The 21,501-nt window shown below is 36.4% G+C and overlaps 1 protein-coding gene across 1 annotated transcript in view; it reads left to right on the forward strand.

Annotated features, from left to right (window-relative positions):
- Nucleotides 1-21,501, forward strand: part of CLGN (calmegin) — a 58,809-nt gene that overhangs the window by 31,023 nt on the left and 6,285 nt on the right. Inside the window, exons 7-12 of the mRNA XM_021679335.1 lie at nt 747-939; nt 3,862-4,051; nt 14,393-14,506; nt 14,666-14,816; nt 16,829-17,044; nt 18,126-18,251. Coding sequence (XP_021535010.1) covers nt 747-939; nt 3,862-4,051; nt 14,393-14,506; nt 14,666-14,816; nt 16,829-17,044; nt 18,126-18,251 — 990 coding nt within the window. The remainder of the gene's footprint in view (nt 1-746; nt 940-3,861; nt 4,052-14,392; nt 14,507-14,665; nt 14,817-16,828; nt 17,045-18,125; nt 18,252-21,501) is intronic.

Below are 21,501 nucleotides of genomic sequence, written 5' to 3' on the forward strand. Positions count from 1 at the left end.
CACTCAGAAGTATAATGACATAATAAAGTTAAATGCTAGGTATTTTTCTCAGCACTTTATCTGATTAACTCAGTTAATCCTCAGAGAACCCTTATAAGGTAGGTACTATTATTATTTCCATATTTGAAAGGTAATGAAACATTCAGGACTACATCAAGGCTAAGAAATTTACTCAGGGCCACATACAGCTGGTTAAGGGCAGTGGTAGGATTTGAACCCCGGGATCTGACAACAGATCCATGCTTTTAGCTAACAGGCCATGCCAAATAAAGAGAAATTACTAGTAGTAAAACAGGGAGCATGTCTCTGTGTCTGTGTTTGTGTCTGAATCTCTCTTTACTCTGTGCTCAGGAAGGTTATTCTCTGGTGTCTTCTTGAATAATAGTAATGGTAATCATTGTAGTCTTGAAGTCGTAAGTATGCTTTTCTCTGTGCTTAATTTTCTTAACAAAATATTAATAGTTCAGATTTACATAAAGTAATTAAAACTTATCATGATGTTGGTAGGGTGGTTTCAGCTTCTCTCCTACATCTTCAGGAAGGACGTAGTATGTGCATTTTTTAAAAATCTATTTTTGAAAGAAAAATTGTCTTTTTTCTACATCTTTTATTGTCACTTGTGTCAAATAATTCTTTGGTAATTTAGCATTTAATACATTTTTATAACCTCTACCCAATTGGATAGAATAGAAAAATTCATTAAATACTCTAATTCTGGACTAATCCCAACACATTTCTCTTTGAAGGAAAACTTTTATGATAAAACATCCTATACCATTATGTTTGGACCAGATAAATGTGGAGAAGATTATAAACTTCATTTTATCTTCAGACATAAGCATCCTAAAACTGGAGTTTTTGAAGAGAAACATGCCAAACCTCCAGATGTAGACCTTAAAAAGTTCTTTACAGACAGGAAGACTCATCTTTATACCCTTGGTATATCCTTTTAATTGATTCATAAATTCAAAAATATTCACTGACTACTGATATTTTCATGGCAGGTGCTTTGGGAGAAACAAACATGGATCCTACCCTTAAGGAACTTATCTTTTCAGGATAATTATAATGCATATAGTGCAGGTAGAGAGTAAAGTGCCATATGAGGGGTGCAGATGAGGTAAGAGTTCAAGAGCAGTATTATTTCCAGTGTGGAGACTGAGAGAAAACTTAGTGAAGGAGATTATATATTAATTAGTCTTGAAGTGTGGCTGGAACATGGAAAATAGGAGGATATTTGAGGTGCTGTGACGTTAGTGGTGCTGGAAGAACAAGAAACTGGAAAAGAAGATAAAAGAGGAAGAAGTCCTTGATGCACAGCTCAGAAGCTTGGGCCTTACAGACTGTGGTGATTATTGTTAGATCCTACCTCACGGGAGTTGTGGCATGTATTTAAACTTCGGAAGAGAAAGTATTGAGCAACCACTTTATTAACATATTTAGCTTTACTTTAGTAAATAGGAGTTTCCATAGACAATGAGTGGGAGAAACATTACAAGGGATTGTTTCTCCTCTCCCCAAGCGTGTAAGGTTCTGGAGCTTTGATGTGTCCATGATTATTTAAAATCGTAGCGTGTCAGAACCTGACAGGACAACTCTATCCAGGACTAAGATATTTCAGTTTCCTTTCCAAAGACTGCAGTTGCTGAAACATTCATGTCTGCTAAGGCAATGACCAATTTTATTTTTAATGTCAGCATTGACAGTAAAGAGCTTTTTTTGAAACTGGAAAATAGAACTGGATGTTTGGGGGAACATAAACTGTAGAGATAATGAGAAATTATAACTAGAACAGGACAAATGAATTTCATTCGACTTTGTACAAACTTGGTGAAAAGCAACTTGGTGTGATATATCAAAGACCATAAGTTTATGTGTTTTGAAACCACAATTCCATTTTCAAGAATTTATCCAAAGAAAATAACCCAGAAGAAATAAAATGAGCTATGTGTAAAAATAATACTGTAAATTTAAAGCAACCCGAATGTTACAGTAGGAATTTTATATACAATACAAAAATGATAACCATGGAAGTGTTTAGCAACAGGGGAAAATGTTTATAATATTAAAATGTCAAAAGAAAATGAGATTCAAAGTGGAGGAGCATCATCATGGTGGCCATTAGACAAATTATGCAAATAGATTAGAAAAAGAAAACTAATTTTCATTAGTCGCCTAATGCATGCCATGCTCTGTGCTAGGTACTTTGTTTAGAACCATCATGTGAGGTGAGCAGGTTCTCTCAACTTTACCTTAACTTAGGTTAAGTAACTTGCTCTAGGAAAAAAAAGTAACTGGTAGGACTAGAATTGAAATTCAAGTCCAACTTACAAACATTTGCTTTCTTACTACTACACACAAAAACTTTGTTTTACTAGGATTATTGAATGACTTTTTAAAAAATTTTCTGTACCACTGTTATATTTTTATAACATCATTTTGTAGTTGTTCTAAGAACCTCACAGAGTATCTTAAAAGGCTTTATAATCCAATGCTTTTTACTGTAAATTCATTTAAAATATTTAGTATAGTTTTAGACAAAGATGTCTTTTTACATATGAGTATTTGTCACATGCTTTTTTTGTTTTAACTGTAATTTTTAAAAATTTCAGTTGCTAAATTTATTCAGCACATTCTTTTCAAGATTTTTCTTGAGAAATGCCTTTTTTGAATCAGGAAGAATCTAGTACTTTTTTTTTACATTTAAGATCTTACTCTGCTTAAATCTTGACTTTTTCCTTTGTGTAGTAGTATAGTTTTATAATCTCAGCTGTAATAGAAGAGGAAATATTGAAGGAAAAGAGAAGAGAGAAAACATTGAGTGTTTGTGTTATTTGATTTGTATATAAATTGTAGTATTTGATTTTGATGTAAGTAACTTGGTATTGTTTGACTGAAACCTCTGGAGATTGTTCTTGCTTCAGAACTGTTTCTTCAGAAAGTGGTAGACCGCTTACTAAGTTGGGATGATCCTTACATTCATTGACAGCTCCTACTTCGTAGCTTACTGAAAGCAAATGTTAGGCAGCTATTTTCATTTACCATTCTTTCCAAAGATATAAAGTTTACCCACTTTACCCACTACCCCCAAGTTTACAGAAGGAGGAGAGAACTTTTATTTTGTCATTACAATGGAAAAGGGGGTTCAATATGACACTTGGCTTGGGAACTTATAGAGAGCTAGAAGTCACCTCCAAACAGACAAGTGTAAGCTTGAATATTTCCGATCAACCTTAAGATATTTTACACAGCAGTGTATGAATCATTGAATTTGAAATGCCAATTAACTTTAAAATTTTCTAGGAAATGGTAGTCATGTATCAGTGTGAATTTCCTGATTTTGGTGACTAGATTGGGGTTATGTAGGGGAATGTCCTTGTTTGTAGGAAATAGACATTAAAACATACAGGGATGATGTGTGTGAAGTCAGTAACTTACTCTCAAGTGATTCATGGAAAAAGTCCTTTATTGTGCATTTGCAACTTTTGAAGTTTGAGATAGTTTCAAAAAAGTATTTTGAAATACTGAAGAAGATTGGATTGCATTCTGTAATTATAAAAAAGTGAAGCTGACTGGTTGTGAGAGTCCAAAACTGAGTTAGCTACTGGATATTCTTTATTTCAGAAGTAACGGAGCTTTTCATTAAATTATGATTACTTAAGACAAAATTTTATATTTGGTTTTAGAAAACCTTATACCTAGTGATCTTAGCATATTTTGATTTAATACATTGTAATTCCTCGATTTCTGGTTGAGAAAAAAATTTGCCCGTGAAATTTAGGGTAGTTTTCTTATTTAGAAGATTATCTTTTAAAATGTCAGTCATTATGATAAGTGTAATATATTTAAATTGGTCTTTAGTGATGAATCCAGATGACACATTTGAAGTATTAATTGACCAAATAGTTGTAAACCAAGGAAGCCTATTAGAAGATGTGGTTCCTCCTATTAATCCTCCCAAAGAAATTGAAGATCCCAGTGATAAAAAGCCTGATGAATGGGATGAAAGAGCAAAAATCCCAGATCCTTCTGCTGTCAAACCCGAAGACTGGTAAGTGAAGAATTCAGTAGCAAAACATTAGTTGGTGTAATTCAGCAATGAGATATTCCATACAAGCGAAGTTTACAACCAGTAAAGCATACTCTTTTAAACATTAAAATTACTTATTTTGACTATTTTGGGTGAAATACTTACCCAAAATAGATATTGTAGGGGCACCTGGGTGGCTCAGTCGGTTAAGCTTCCGAATCTAGATGCTGGCTCGGGTTGTGATCTCAGGCTTGTGAGATTGAGCCCCACGTCCAGCTCTGCTCTGGGTATGGAGTCTGCTTAAGATTCTGTCTCTACCTCTCTCTTTACCCCCCCCCCAAAAAACAAACAAAATAGATTTTGTATATCCTTGCCTTTTATCTTAATTTTCATTTTAATTAATATTTTAATTTTCTTGCCTTTTTCAATATTTTTTTTTAAAGATTTTATTTATTTATTTGAGACAGAGAGAATGAGAGACAGCGAGCATGAGAGGGAGGAGGGTCAGAGGGAGAAGCAGACTCCCCGCCGAGCAGGGAGCCCGATGCGGGACTCGATCCCGGGACTCCGGGATCATGACCTGAGCCGAAGGCAGTCGCTTAACCGACTGAGCCACCCAGGCACCCTCAATATTTTTTTTTATGTCTGGTGCTCTGTGTGTGTGTGTTGGGGGGGGAATTCCATGAATCTAAAACACCAAAACTTGAATTTTAATTCCTAGTTTGATCTTTATCATATATGTGTGTGCATATTTTATATAGTTAGTCTTTTCAGTTAATGATTACTGGGCTTGAAATAGCCATACGTTCAACATCTTATAAAACGATATAGGATTCACTCATATTAGATTGCTTAGCTGAGTATTTGTGTTGTTTTCATTCTATAGGATTATGAGTGTTTTCCTTAAAAGAAATGTATTCAGTTCCCGAGTTCCCATAGCTTTGAGTTCAGATGAGAGATACCTGTTAGCTCACCCTAACTCACCCAGTTCCTAGGAGGCAGGAAACTGAGAGTGGCTAGCTGACTGGTTCTGGCTCAGGCTCTCTCCTGTGGTTGGAGTCGGGCATTCATCTGAAGGTTTGACCCTGGCTATAAAGTGAGCATCTGCTTCACTTTATAAATGGCTTATGTGGCTGTTGTCAGGAAGTTTCAGTGCCTTGCCACTTGGGCCTGTCCTTATGTGCGGTCATGGCATGGTGGATGGCTCCACCAGAGGGAGTGACCACAGAGGGGGAGAGAGCACACCCACAGAAATTTTAACGCCTTTTGTAGCCTTATCTCAGAAGTGACCGGTCAGCACTTCAGCTGTATTTTGTCACACAGTCTAACCTTGTCTGGTACATTTGGGAGGGGTACTACACGAAGGCATAAATACTAAGTATAATTTTGTTTTTTATTTCTTTATTTTTTAGAGGGCTGGGGAGGGGCACAGGGAGAGGGAGAGAGAGAATCTTAAGCAGGCTCCACACCCAGCATGGATCTCACAACCCTGAGATCATGACCTGAGCCAAAATCCAGAGTTGGATGTTTAACCGACTGAGCCACCCAGGTGCCCCACTAAGTATGATTTTTTAAAGTTCTGTTCTTAGTTTACTAAGAGTTTTGTTTTTTTCCAAGATTGGGTGCTGGATTTTGTAAAGTACTTTTGTGCATCTGTTGATGACCATGTGGGTTTTGTCTCTTATTTTCTTAGTATGGTGTATTATATTGATTGATTTTCAATATTAGACTAACCTTGCAGTCCACCTGGTCAGCAAATATTGTCCTTTTTATATTTGCTGGATTTTCATTGCATGTTTTCTGTCAGATTTATCAAAGTGTAATTTTCATAAAGGTTAATTCATTTATTTTAGATATACAGTTCTGTGGTATTGACAGACAGACACACACAATGATGTAACTGTTACCACAATCATGATATGGAATATTTCCGTCATCCCAAAAAGGTTCCTCATATCCTTTATAATCACTTCCTCCCACCCTTACGCCCTGCAACCACTGATTTGATATCTGTCTTTTAGAGCTTTGCCTTTTCCAGAATATCATATAAAATGGAATCATATGGTATACAGCTTTTGTTTCTGGTTTCTTTCACTTAAATAATACTTTTTGAAATTCATCCATATTTTTGTTTATATAAGTGGTTAGTTTTATTTTAGGGATTTATAGGGATTCATCATAATTTGTTTATCTAGTCACACATTGATGGAAATTCTGGTTGTTTCCAGTTTAGGGCAATTATGAATAAAGTGTTTATAAACACTTGTGGACAGGGCTTTGTGTGAACATAATTTTTCCTTTTTCTTGGGTAAATACCTAGGAGTGGGATTGCCAGATTATACAGTCAGTATATGTTTAAATTTCTAAGAAACTGTCGAACTTTTCCAAAGGGCTATACCATTTTGCATTCACACAATATTAAGAGTTATAGATCTTATACATTTATGGCATTTGGTATTATCTTTTTATTGAGAGGTAATTGACATATAACATTGTATTGGTTTAGGTGTACAACATAATGACTTGATGTGTGTGTAAATTGCAAAATGATTAGCACATTAAGTATAATTGACATCCATTACCACACAGTTACAAATTTGTGTGTGTGTGCATGTGTGTGATGGGAACTTTTAAGGCCTACTCTCTTAGCAGCTTTCAAGTATACAATACAGTATTATTAACTGTAGTCACCATGCTCTACATCACATCCCCAGGACTTATTTATTTTATAAGTAGAGTTTGTACCTTTTGATCTTTTTTTTTAAGATTTTATTTATTTATTTGACAGAGAGAGAACAAGCAGGGGGAGTGGCAGGCAGAGGGAGAGGGAGAAGCAGGCTCCCTGCTGAGCAAGGAGGCCGATGTGGGGCTCGATCCCAGGACCCTGGGATCATGACCTGAGCCAAAGGCCGACCTGCCCAGCGACTGAGCCACCCAGGCACCCCCTTTTTGATCTCTTGATACTGTTTTTTTGTTTTTGTTTTTCTTTGGCTATTCTAAAAGGTTTGTAGTGATCTCTAATGTCGTTTTGATTTGCATTTCCCTGATAACTAATTATGTCGAGCAACTTTTCACTCACTTCCCATTCATATCATTTCTTTGATCAAGTATTTTTTCAACTTTTTTGTTTTAATTGTGTTATTTTTTATGTTGAGTTATGGAAGCTCTTTATATTCTGGATACAGATATTATATTAGTTATCTATTGCTGTGTAACAAATTATCCCAAAACCTAGCAGCTTAAAACATTATCTCACACTTTCTGTTATTCAGGAATCTGAGAACAGATTAGCTGGGTCTTCTGGCTCTGGGTTTCTCACAGGCTGCAATTAAGATGTCAGCTGAGACTGTAGTCATCTAAAGGCTCAACCGGGAGTGGATCCACTTTCAGTCCCACTGAAGTGGGTTTTGGCAGGGTTCCGTTTCTCAGAGGACTGAATTGTCATTGTTGGACCAAGAGCCTCAATTCCTTGCTGGATGTTGGCCAGAGTCCTCTCTTGGTTCCTTGCAATCGAGGCCTCTCCATAGAGTAGCTCACAATATAGTAGCTCGCTTCAAGGAAGTGAAAGTGAGGGAAGAGAGAGTGCAGAGAAGATGGACGTCACAGTCCTTACTGCATTAACAGTGTCCTCCACAAATCCATATCTACCCAGAACCTATGATTATGACTTTATTTGGAATTAGGGTCTTTACAGATGTAATCAAATTAAGATGAGGTCATAACTGAATTAGGATCCAATGTGACTGGTGTTCTTAGAAGAAGAGAGAAATTTGGACAGATACACACAGGGAGAACACCATGTGACAACTCAGGCAGAAATTGAAGTGATGCATCTATAAGCCAGGGGTTGCCGAGTATTGGCAGCACCACTAGAAGCTAAGAAGCAAACTGCCCCTAGAGCCTTCAGAGAGAACACAGCCCTTTCAAAACTTTGACTTCTAGTCTCCAGAGTTCTGTCATTTTAAGGCTGTCGTTTGTGGTACTTTGTTATAGCACCTCAGGAAATTAATATATGGTCTTTTATAACTTAATCTTGGAAGTAACATCCCATCAGTACTTTCTGTTCATTAGTAGCAAGTTCTTAGGTCCGACCCACACTCAAGGAGAGGGGAGCACCCATGGGTATGAGTACCGGGAGGCAGGAGTCATGGGAAACTATTTCAGAAGCTGCCTGCCTCAGTCCGAGATGACTGCAGTCCTGGCCCGTTCTTTGATTCCAACCTGTCAGAGACCCTGAGCAGAGCACCCAGTAAGGGATGCAGATTCAGAAACTACAGTAGTAAACATTATTTTAAGCTCCTAAATTTTGGGGTTATGCAGCAATAGTCAATTAATACAGATATGCATCATGCAGATATTTCCTCTCACTCTGAGGATTGTCCTAATTTTCTTTTTTTTTAAATATTTTATTTATTTATTTGACAGACAGCAAGACAGGGAATATAAGCCGGGGGGGGGGGGCGTGGAAGAGGGAGAAGCAGGATCCCCCTGAGCAGGGAGCCCGATGTGGGGCTCGATCCCAGGACCCTGGGATCATGACCCAAGCTGAAGGCAGACGCTTAACGACTGAGCCACCCAGGCGCCCGTCCTGATTTTCTTAACAGAGAACAGAGTTTTAAATTTTTATGGAGTTCAATTTGTCAGTATTTGTCTTTGATGATTCATGATTTTAGTGTCTTACCTAAGAAATCTTTGCCCAAATGAATGTCACAAATATTTGCGCTTTTTTCTAGACAAATAATTTTGACTAAAACTCTGTTCTAAGTTAATTGTATGTAGTGTGAGATCTAAAACAAGATCAGTTTTTAAAAATATGGATGTCTAATTCTTTCAACACCTCTTGTCATCATTAATGTCTGTAATGATGTGTACTGATGACTCTTTCATTTCTAATATGGTAATTTGTGTTTTTTCTTGATGTGTCTAACTAGAGGTTTATCAATTTAAAAAAAATTTTTTTAAAGATTTTATTTATTTATTTGAGAGAGAGGGAGAGCCAGCAAGAGAGCACAAGCAGGAGGAGCAGGAGAGGGAGAGGGAGAAGCAGGCTCCCCGCAGAGCAGGGAGCCCGATGCAGGACTCGATCCCAGGACCCTGGGATCATGACGTGAGCCGAAGGCAGATGCTTAACCAAATGAGCCACCCAGGCGCCCTGAGGTTTATCAATTTTATTGATCTTTTTGAAGAACTGGCTTTTGTTTTAGTTTTTCCCCTCTATTGACCTTTTTAAAATTTTGCTATTTACTTTCTTCTTCTTACTTTGAAGCAAATTATTGCTTCTTTTTTTTTGGCCTAATTTATTAAGTTAGAAAATCTCTTCTGATAGAAGTAGCTGTAAATTTTCTCTAGACACTGCTTTAGCTATGTTTCACAAATATGTATCATTTATAAGAACATTCAGTTCATACTGTTTTCTAATTTCATTAGTAATTTTTTCTTTGATCTGTGTGTTTTTAAATGTGTTGCTTTGGTAGCATTTATTTGGGATTCCCAGATATAATTCTCATTTTGACTCCCAATTTTTAATTCTATTGTCAGAAAATTTATAAATGTCAATTATATCAGTGTGGTTGAAAGCTTCTATAATTTACTGGTTTTCAGTCTGTTTTCTTACTGAGAGAAGAATATTAAAATCTTTAACTATAGTGATGGATTTGTCTATATATCCTTTGAGTTCGGTTAGTTTTTGCTTCGTGTATTTTGAAGATCTGTTACTACATCTTTTTGCAGTATTTCATGACCTCTTGAGGAACTAATCACTTTATTATTATAGAATAATATCCTTCTTTATAAACTCTTGTAATACTCTGTCTTGACATCTGCTTTAGTCTCATACTGAGTCAACAGTCTTGCTTTCTTTTAAATCATGTTTCCATTGAATATTGTTTTCCATTGTTTACCTGTAACCTATATATGCCTTTATTTTTTTAAATTTTATTTTATTATGTTATGTTAATCACTATACATTACATCGTTAGTTTTTGATGTAGTGTTCCATGATTCATTGTTTGCATATAACACCCAGTGCTCCATTCAATACATGCCCTCTTTAATACCCATCACCAGGCTAACCCATCCCCCCACCCCCCTCCCCTCTCGAACCCTCAGTTTGTTTCTCAGAGTCCATAGTCTCTCATGGTTCGTCTCTCCCTCCGATTTCCCCTCCTTCATTTTTCCCTTCCTACTATCTTTTTTTTTTTTTTAACATGTAATGTATTATTTGTTTCAGAGGTACAAGTCTGTGACTCATCAGTCTTACACAATTCACAGCGCTCACCATAGCAATACCCTCCCCAATGTCTATCACCCAGCCACCCCATCCCTCCCACCCCCCCACCACTCCAGCAACCCTCAGTTTGTTTCCTGAGATTAAGAATTCCTCATATCAGTGAGATCATATGATACATGTCTTTCTCTGATTGACTTATTTTGCTTAGCATAATATCCTCTAGTTCTATCCACGTTGTTGCAAATGGCAAGATTTCGGGTTTTTTGATGGCTATTCCATTGTATATATATACCACATCTTCTTTATCCATCTGTTGATGGACATCTTGGCTCTTTCCACAGTTTGGCTATTGTGGACACTGCTGCTATAAACGTTGGGGTGCACGTACCCCTTCGGATCCCTACATTTGTATCTTTGGGGTAAATACCCAGTAGTGCAATTGCTGGGTGGTATGGTAGCTCTATTTTCAACTTTTTGAGGAACCTCCATACTGTTTTCCAGAGTGGCTGCACCAGCTTGCATTCCCACCAACAGTGTAGGAGGGTTCCCCTTTCTCCGCATCCCCGCCAACATCTGTCGTTTCCTGAGTTGTTAATTTTAGCCATTCTGACTGGTGTGAGGTGGTATCTCATTGAGATTTTGATTTGGATTTCCCTGATGCTGAGCGATGTTGAGCACTTTTTCATGGGCCATTTGGATGTCTTCTTTGGAAAAATGTCTGTTCATGTCTTCTGCTCATTTCTTGATTGGATGATTTGTTCTTTGGGTGTTGAGTTTGAGGAGTTCTTTATAGATTTTGGATACTAGCCCTTTATCTGATATGTCATTTGCAAATATCTTCTTCCATTCTGTCGGTTGTCTTTGGTTTTGTTGACTGTTTCCTTTGCTTTGCAAAAGCTTTTTATCTTGATGAAGTCCCAATAGTTCATTTTTGCCCTTGCTTCCCTTGCCTTTGGCGATGTTTCTAGGAAGAAGTTGCTGCGGCTGAGGTGGAAGAGGTTGCTGCCTGTGTTCTCCTCTAGGATTTTGATGGACTCCTGTCTCACATTTAGGTCTTTCATCCATTTTGAGTTTATTTTTGTGTGTGGTGTAAGGAAATTGTCCAGTTTCATTCTTCTGCGTGTGGCTGTCCAATTTTCCCAACACCATTTGTTGAAGACACTGTCTTTTTTCCATTGGACATTCTTTCCTGCTTTGTTGAAAATTAGTTGACCGTAGAGTTGAGGGTCCATTTCTGGGCTCTTTATTCTGTTCCATTGATCTCTGTGTCTGTTTTTGTGCCAGTACCATACTCTCTTGATGATTACAGCTATAGCTTTATTTTTAAAGTGATTTTTCAGTAGGCAACTTATATGTGGTCTTGTTTTTTAAGTGGAGTGTTTTAAACCATCTACATTTAATGTAATTATTAATATGGTTGGATATAAACTGTACTTGTTTTCTGTTTGTCCCATATATTCTGTACTTGAAAGTATTTTTTCCTGAATTTTTTTAGATGGAGTTATTTTATTTTATTTTTTAGTCTTTTATTTTTTCTTTCCTTTTGGCATACTACCTTTTCCTCTGTGGTTTATTATTTTAGTGTTGCTCTAGGGTTTACAATATGCATCTCTAACTTATTTCAGTCTACTGTCATTATACCTCTTTATGTCTGTGTTAATCTTATAAGGGTCTTATATTTTCCTCCTTCCATCCTTCATGTATTATCATACCTTTACTTCCTCTGTCTGTACTATGAAGGCCACACATATTTATTCTTCCATCACCGTCTTTTAATCAGACAGTTATTAGGAGAAAATTTCTTTTATTTATTATTTAGTTAGCGTTTCTGATACTCTTGTGTAGATAAACATTTTTGTCTGTTGTTTTCCCTCTTCCTGATAAACTTCTCTTAACACATTGTGGTACATGTGTGCTGTCATTGAATCCTCTCAACTTTTAATTATCTGAAAATTTATTTTACCTTAATTTTTGAAGGATGTTTTCACCATTGAATTGTACGTTGATAGTTATTTTAAAACAATCATTTTTTTTTAAAGATTTTATTTATTTATTTGACAGAGAGAGACACAGCGAGAGAGGGAACACAAGCAGGGGGAGCGGGAGAGGGAGAAGCAGGCTCCCCACTGAGCAGGGAGCCTGATGCGGGGCTCGATTCCAGGACCCTGGGATCATGACCTGAGCTGAAGGCAGACGCCTAATGACTGAGCCACCCAGGCGCCCCTAAAACAATCATTTCTTGAGTTGTCTTGAGGCTTATATCGTTTCTGATATGTCAGTTGTTATTCTCATCCTTTTACTCCTTGACCTAATATGTAATTTTTTCCTGTTTGGTTTTAAGATTCATTGTTACTGTTTTCAACAATTTGGTTTTGTTGTGCCTTGGGTGTGTGTGAGAGTGTGTGTGTGTGAGAGTTTGTGTGTGTGTGTGTGTGTGTGTTTGCCTTGCTTTTGAGCTTTTTGGGATGTGGCTGTGTAGTTTGTATCAAATTTGGGTAATATTTGGCCATTATTTCTTTGAATATATGTTCCTTCCCATCTCTTTTTTGGGGACACCACATAAATGTATGTTAAACTGCTTTATAGTTTTTCACAGGTCACTTAGGATCAATTCATTTTTTAAAATCAATTTTTTTCTCTCTGCTTCATTTTGGAAAATGTCTACTCCTATTTCTTTAAGTTCTTGCTTGTTTGTAAACATTGGGGTTACTACCTACTCAGAAATAGAGTAAGTAGTACTGGATAACCAAAGATGTTTACTTGTTAACTCTCTTGTAGATAAAGAGAGATACTGATTACTAATAAAAATGTCTTTGCTTTCAAGCAAATAGTATGATAGGGAAGCAGGTTTTACAAGGTAGGAAGAACAGTATGATTTTTAAAAAAATTAATAAAAAGTCACTTAATGCATAACTTTAATGAATTCATACTTTCAGAAAGGGTAGGACTACATCTCTCCATGTGGATTTTCTTACATTGTTTCATATTTGTTTACCCAAAAAGAGTAAGGCTGAGACATAAGTTTGGCCTTAAATGAGATAAACTGCTTATAATAACCTCTCTCTGATTGGTGATACATGTTAGAATTTGTTTCATAAACTGGTAAAAGAAATGTTCCCTTAAATTTTAAACTCTAGTTACTTGGAGCTCGGACAGACTCCAGATGACATTGATATCAGGCAAGTACAAGTCTTTACATATAGAGAGTTGATTATTTGAGTTTATTTTGTTATTTAGGTTTGTTTGAAAAATCATAATGTAACCTTTTGTTTAAAATTTCTACTTTTCTATAAAGATGAAGTTCTATTCAGTACTTACTATGAATATGTTTATATACTTAATTTGTTTTCTAAGTGTTATTTTTTTGATGAAAATACAAAATTACTAGAATTAAACATGGTGAGTTAAAAAAATAATATTGGAGTAGGGAAGACATTTCCAAATATGATGTAAAATTGAAGAATCATAAAAGAATTATCAATAAATTTCAACTACATGAAAATAAATTATTTGAATATGGCAGAAAAAAAAACCCACCTACCATAAACTATATCAAAAAGTACATGAGAAACTGGAAAAAATATTTTCAATTCATATAGGTGACAGAGAGATAATTTTGTATTAGTTCCTAATATATTCCAGGATATTCATTATAGCATTATTTGTAATAGTACATTTTTGGAAACACTAAATGTCCCTCAACAGTAATTGGGTTAAATAAATTATGGTATATCCACAAATTAGAAAACTGTACAACTGTTAATAACTGTATATAAAACAGCTTGTAAAGCTGTCTTGGCACATAGTGGGCTTCCAATATGTGTTTGTTGATGAATGAATGAGTGTTTAAGTGAACAAAAGCGATGTTGAACATACTCTGTATAGAAATCTATCCTTTGTGTTTAAAAAAAAGAATATATACAAATATGTGTGTATGCATGGATCACAACAGGGAATATATACAAGAGAGTGACAAGTTAGCAGAAGATTTTGGTGGATGAGAGATGGGGGAGGTAGTAGGCACAAAGACAGAAGGGTAGGAGATGCCTTTTGGTGTCTTCTGAATTTTGTAACATATACATTTTTAAACCTTTTGAATAATTAATACTTGGCACAAAATACTGTATTTGCAGGGATGAAAGTGAACCTGCCCAAATAGAAGATTTAAGTGTTATTAAACCTGATGGCTGGCTTGATGATGAACCAAAATTTATTCCAGATCCTAATGCTGAAAAACCTGATGACTGGTAAACATTCTTCATCCTCACATATCAATTTCATACATTTCTTGCTTTTTGTTACTAGTTCATATGACTGACAGGAGAAACTTGAGGTTACTATAAATGTGTAGATACACATTTTCATCTGTGGAACTTTTATGTTGAATTTTTTCCTAATTTCCTAAGGAATGAAGACATGGATGGAGAATGGGAGGCGCCTCGTATTTCTAATCCAGCATGTCGAATTGGGTGTGGTGAGTGGACACCTCCCCTGATAGATAACCCCAAATACAAAGGAGTGTGGAGACCTCCAATGATAGATAATCCTAACTACCAGGTAATAACCACTTCTTAAAACTGCATAGTAAAGTTTAAAGTGCTGTGATGGTTCTAGTTTTGATAATGTTATGTTAACTTTTAGAAATTTGATTTGTAATAGTATGCATTAACTATCGTAAGAAGTCAAAGAAAATGGACTCCAGCTAATTTATATTTAAAAAGTAAAGTATTCTTGGGGCACCTGGCTGGCTCAGTCCATAGAGTATGCAACTTTTGATCTCTGCATTGTGAGTGCAAGCCCCACGTTGGGCCTAGAGTTTACTTTAAAAAAAATAGTATTCTTTATGTAATTTTCTGGGGGAATAATATTAAGAACTGAAGATGAGACACTTCATACTGTATTTTTCCCTGGTAATTGATGATCACTCTGGAATCAAGTTCTATTTTAAAATTAAACATAAGAAATGAGTTCTGATCAGGAGACCTCACATTGTACATTTTAGTAATTAATTCCTCTGTTGAATTAATGTGCTCCTTATTTTCTGGTGTTATTAAACTTTGGATTTTTTAAAATATGAATTAGATATCTTTTGAGTGTACCTAGATTTTTGGGTAGAAATCTCTAGGTTATCCATTTAACCCTGTAGTTTTATCTAATTATTCATTGACATTTTCTAGTATTTATTATATGGATGCAGTTACGTATTCCAGTTGTTTACTTTAGTTTTTTTTTTTCATTGCATTTATCACAGAGTGTTTATTTTGGTAACATCTTTGTTGAATGTCTGTCTCCCTCATTACTTTAAATTTAATCAAGGAACCATGTCTCTCTTGATCATCACTCTGTCCCTAGCATCTGGCATAGTGCCTGGTACAGAATAGACATATATGATGGAAGAATGAATGAGTAATCATATTGTCAATTTTTTTTGATTTGATTGAGTTTAATCATTTAAGATCTAATGGAACTTTTATGTTGAATTTTATTCTGAGGTTCAGCCATGACTGATAATTGATGCCCATCATGGGTATATGTTAAAAGGAGTGGCTTCCCCTCTGCCTTCAGCTCAGGTCATGATCTCAGGGTCCTGGTATTGAGCCCTGCATGGGGCTCCCTGCTCAGTGAGGAGTCTGCTTCGCCCTCTCCCTTTGCCCCTCCCTGCTACTTGTGCATGTTCTCTCTCTCTCTCTCAAATAAATAAAGTGCATTATAAAAAAAATTTTTAAAAATAAAAGGAATGGGGCGCCTGGGTGGCTCAGTTGGTTAAGCGACTGCCTTCGGCTCAGGTCATGATCCTGGAGTCCCGGGATCGAGTCCCGCATCGGGCTCCCTGCTCGGCAGGGAGTCTGCTTCTCCCTCTGACCCTCCCCCCTCTCATGTGCTCTCTCTCATTCTCTCTCTCTCTCAAATAAATAAATAAAATCTTTAAAAAAAAATTAAAAGGAATGGCTTCATATTTACCATACAGTGCTCTCTCTGATTTGTGTAATTTTAATGACTTCTTGCCTTGAATAACTTTACTAAATGTAAAAAAACTTGTCTAAAATAGAATCACTTACTTGTGAAATTTAGTTACTCAAGTTTCTGTGTGTGTTGGGTTTTCACTTCGCCTATTTTTGCAGTTTAAAGTCAGTTTTATTCATAGGGAACATTGTGTACAGAATGAGAAGAACCAAGTTTTTATTTCCAGTGACTTGCTAATGAGTTAATATCAGTTAATGCTTTCTTTTTTCTCCAATTAGTACTGCTGATTTCATTCAACAACAATGACTTCTTCTTCTTCTTCTTCTTTTTTTTTTTTTTTTTTTTTGAGAGAGAGAGAGACGGAAGGGGCAGAGGGAGAAGGAGAGAGAGAATCTCAAGCAGACTCCACGCCCAGCATGGAGCCCAACATGGGGCTCATCTCCCATCTCTGAGATCATGATCTGAGCCGAAATCAATAGTTGGACACTTAACTAAGCCACGCAGGCGCTCCATCCACAACAATGACTTCTTGAATAGCATTTATAATGGGATTATTTTATTTGAAAGTGTCTTTAAATTAATTTTTTCTTTATTATTTTTTCCAGGGAATCTGGAGTCCTCGAAAAATTCCTAATCCAGATTATTTTGAAGATGATCATCCATTTCTTCTGACTTCTTTCCGTGCTCTTGGTTTAGAGCTTTGGTCTATGACCTCTGATATCTACTTTGATAATTTTATTATCTGTTCAGAAAAGGAAATAGCAGATCGCTGGGCTGCAGATGGTTGGGGAGTGAAGATAATGGTAGCAAATGCTAACGAGGTACAGTATTTACCATAGAGTAGTCATAGGACTTCATCCTGGTTATGGGTTATACAAATGGCCCTTAAGAGGTAAATAAATATGCAATAATTAGTAAATGTACTTAAATAAATTTGTCGATAAAATATTTAGCCTTACTATATTATGGTACAACTTCATCATGAACTGTATAATGAACTATATATATGTGTATGTCTTCATTAAATTATGATAGCATAATGGGATTTAATTGCCTACTTGCTATTTATAAGGAGACTACTTAATATCCTGGTCACCTTGTTAATTCACAGCTTAAGTGGTTAACAGTAATGTAAATATTATTCTTTACTCATTTTAATTATTTTTCACTTAGAGGAGGAGTACAGAGGATTTTAAAATTTATTATTATTAAATTGTGTTCCAGTATTTTTTTACTCAAATCTTAACACTGTTTAGAAATACTAAGCTAAATATTTCAACACAATACATCTTGGAGAATGTATCTTTAAAATCAATTACTGTAAAGGAAAATACCTTACATTTGGTTTCTTTGGACATTAGCAAAAACTATCAAAAGATTAGGTAAAGGGGTTTTCATTTTGAAACTTTTTAAATTTAGACATTTAATGATTTTAGATTTCATTTTAATGAGAGAAGCTGTTTCCTCACACAGGTTGTGTGTGAAATTTGTTAATAAAAAAAAGAAAACACAGTAATTCCCAGGTTCTTTAAAAGTACAGAACCAAAATGAGTTATCAAGCATTTATACTTCTAAATGAAGAAGATAATACATCCATAAAGAGTAGTTCTATCCTTAACCTTACCAAAAAAATAAAATTGTCATAATTCTTGGTGATAGGTTAGTGATTTCTACCTATGTAGTAACATATCTTCTACTACAAAGTCTCAAACAATGATACATGCTAATAGAGTTTAAACTCTACAGTGGATAAGATGGGAAAATAAAATATTTTTAGCCTACAAGTTCATCACTCCTTAATATAAAACACCTATCTAAAATAAGCTGTTTTTTTGTAGGTGGTATTTCCTAAAAAATGTTTATAAAATCTGAATTTCATTTTTATGCTTACTTCTTCTATAGCCTGGTATATTTAAACAGTTAGTGGTAGCTGCTGAAGAGCGCCCATGGCTTTGGCTCATTTATCTTGTGACTGCAGGGCTTCCAGTAGCATTAATTGCTTCATTTTGTTGGCCAAGAAAATTCAAGGTAAAGAAATTGAATTTCCTTCAACTTAAAATAAGTCTGTTAGTGTTTAGGAGTTCTATTGAGCAAGTGATTCTTTTTTTTTTTTTTAATTTAAATTCCGTTAATATATAATATATATTAGTTTCAGAGGTAGAGGTTAGTGACTCATCTGTCTTATATAATTCCCAGTGCTCATTACATCATGTGACCTCCGTCATGTCCATCAGCCAGTAAACCCATCCCTCTACCCCCTACCCCTCCAGCAACCCTTAGTTAGTTTCCTATGATTAAGAGTCTCTTACGGTTTGTCTCCCTCTCTGATTTCATCTTGTTTTATTTTTTCCTCTCTTCCTCTATGATCCTCTGCATTGTTTCTTCAATTCCACATATCAGTAAGATCATATGATAATTGTCTTTCTCTGATTGACTTATTTCGCTTAGCATAATACCCTCTAGTTCAATCCACGTCATTGCAAATGGCCAGATTTCATTTTTTGATGGCTGAGTAGTATTCCATTGTGTGTGTGTGTGTGTGTGTGTGTGTGTGTATATATCTTCTTTATCCATTTACTTGTCGATGGACATCTGGGCTCTTTCCATAGTTTTGCTGTTGTGGACATTGCTGCTATAAACATTGGGGTGCAGGTGCCCCTTCAGATCACTACATTTGTATCTTTGGGGTAAATACCCAGTAGTACAATTGCTGGGTCATAGGGTAGCTCTATTTTCAACTTTTTGAGGAATCTCCATACTGTTTTCCAGTGGCAAGTGGCTGCACCAGCTTGTGTTCCCACCCACAGTGTAGGATGGTTCCCCTTTCTCTGCATCCTTGCCAACATCTGTCATTTCCTGACTTGTTAATTTTAGCCATTCTGACTGGTGTGACGTAGTATCTCATTGTGGTTTTGGGATTTGTATTTTCCAGATGCCGAGTAATGTTGAACATTTTTTCATGTGTCTGTTGGCCATTGGGATGTCTTCTTTGGAGAAATGTCTGCTCATGCCTTCTGCCCATTTCTTGATTGGATGATTTGTTCTTTGGGTGTTGAGTTTGACAAGTTCTTTATAGATTTTGGATACTAGCCCTTTATCTGATATGTCATTTGCAAATATCTTCTCCCATTCTGTTGGTTGTCTTTTGGTTTTGTCGACTGTTTATTTTGCTGTGCAAAAGCTTTTTATCTTGATGAAGTCCCAATAGTTCATTTTTGTCCTTGCTTCCCTTGCCTTTGGAGACATGTCTAGCAAGAAGTTGCTGCGGCCAAGGTCACACAGGTTGCTGTCTGTGTTCTCCTCTAGGATTTTGATGGATTCCTATCTCACATTTAGGTCTTTCATCCATTTTGAGTCTATTTTTGTGTGTGGTGTAAGGAAATGGTCCAGTTTCATTCTTCTGCATGTGGCTGTCCAATTTTCCCAACACCATTTGTTGAAGAGACTGTCTTTTTTTTTTTTTTTTTTTAAGATTTTATTTATTTGACAGAGAGAGACACAGTGAGAGAGGGAACACAAGCAGGGGGAGTGGAAGAGGGAGAAGCAGGCTTCCCGCTGGGCAGGGAGCCCGATGTGGGGATCAGTCCCAGGACCCTGGGATCATGACCTGAGCCAAAGGCAGACACTTAACGACTGAGCCACTCAGGCGCCCGAAGAGACTGTCTTTTTTCCCATTGGATATTCTCTCCTGCTTTGTCGAAGATGAGTTGACCATAGAGTTGAGGGTCCATTTCCGGGTTCTCTGTTCTGTTCCATTGATCTATGTGTCTGTTTTTGTGCCAGTACCATGCTGTCTTGATGATTACAGCTTTGATATAGGGCTTGAAGGCCGGAATTGTGATGCCACCAGCTTTGATTTTCTTTTTCAACAATCTTTTGGCTATTTGGGGTCTTTTCTGATTCCATACAAATTTTAGGATTATTTGTCCCAGCTGTGTGAAAAAAGTTGATGGTATTTTGATTGGGATTGCATTGAATGTATAGATTGCTCTAGGTAGCATAGACATTTTAACAATATTTGTTCTTCCAGTCCATGAGCATGGAATGTTTCCGCATTTCTTTGTGTCTTCCTCAGTTTCTTTCATGCGTGGTCTCTAGTTTTCTGAGTACAGATCCTTTGTGTCTTTGGTTAGCTTTATTCCTAGGTATCTTATGGTTTTGGGTGCAATTGTAAATGGGATCGACTCCTTAATTTCTCTTTCTTCTGTCTCATTGTTAGTGTATAGAAATGTAACTGGGGGTGCCTGGGTGGCTCAGTTGTTAAGTGTCTGCCTTTGGCTCAGGTCATGATCCCAGGGTTCTGGGATCAAGCCCCGCATTGGGCTCCCTGCTCGGTGGGAAGCCTGCTTCTCCCTCTCCCACTCCCCCTGCTTGTGTTCCCTCTCTCACTGTGTCTCTCTCTGTCAAATAAATAAAATCTTCAAGAAAAAAAAAAAGAAATGTAGCTGATTTCTGTGCAGTGATTTTACATCCTGCCACTTTGCTGAATTCCTGTATGAGTTCTAGCAATTTCGGGGTGGAGTCTTCTGGGTTTTCCACATAGAGTATCATGTAATCTGTGAAGAGTGAGAGTTCGACTTCTTTGCCAATTCAGATGCCTTTTATTTCTTTCTGTTTTTTGATTGCTGAGGCTAGGATTTCTAGTACTATATTGAATAGCAGTGGTGATAGTGGACATCCATTCCATTTTCCTGACCTTAGGGGAAAGGCTTTCAGTTTTTCCCCACTGAGAATGAAACTTGCTGTGGGCTTTTCATATATGGCTTTTATGATATTGAGCTATGTTCCCTCTATCCCTACACTGTAAAGAGTTTTAATCAAGAAATGATGCTGTACTTTGTCAAGTGCTTTCTCTGCATCTATTGAGAGGATCATATGTTCTTTTTCTTTCTTCTATTAATGTAGTGTATCACATTGATTGATTTGTGGATGTTGAACCACCCTTGCAGCCCAGGAATAAATCCCACTTGGTCATGGTGAATAATCCTTTTAATGTACTGTTTGATCCTATTGGCTAGTATTTTAGTGAGAATTTTTGCATCCTTGTTCATCAGGGATATTGGTCTGTAACTACTTTTTGGTGGGGTCTTTGTCTGGTTTTGGGATCAAAGTAACGCTGGCCTCAGAGAAAAGAGTTTGGAAGTTTTCCTTCCATTTTTATTTTTTTGAAACAGCCTCAGAAGAATAGGTATTAATTCCTTAAATGTTTGGTAGAATTCTCCTGGGAAGCCTTCTGGCCCTGGACTTTTGTTTGTTGGGAGATTTTTGATTACTGCTT

The sequence above is a fragment of the Neomonachus schauinslandi genome, chromosome 2 (genome assembly GCF_002201575.2).
Source record: "Neomonachus schauinslandi chromosome 2, ASM220157v2, whole genome shotgun sequence".
Taxonomy (NCBI): Eukaryota; Metazoa; Chordata; class Mammalia; order Carnivora; family Phocidae; genus Neomonachus; species Neomonachus schauinslandi.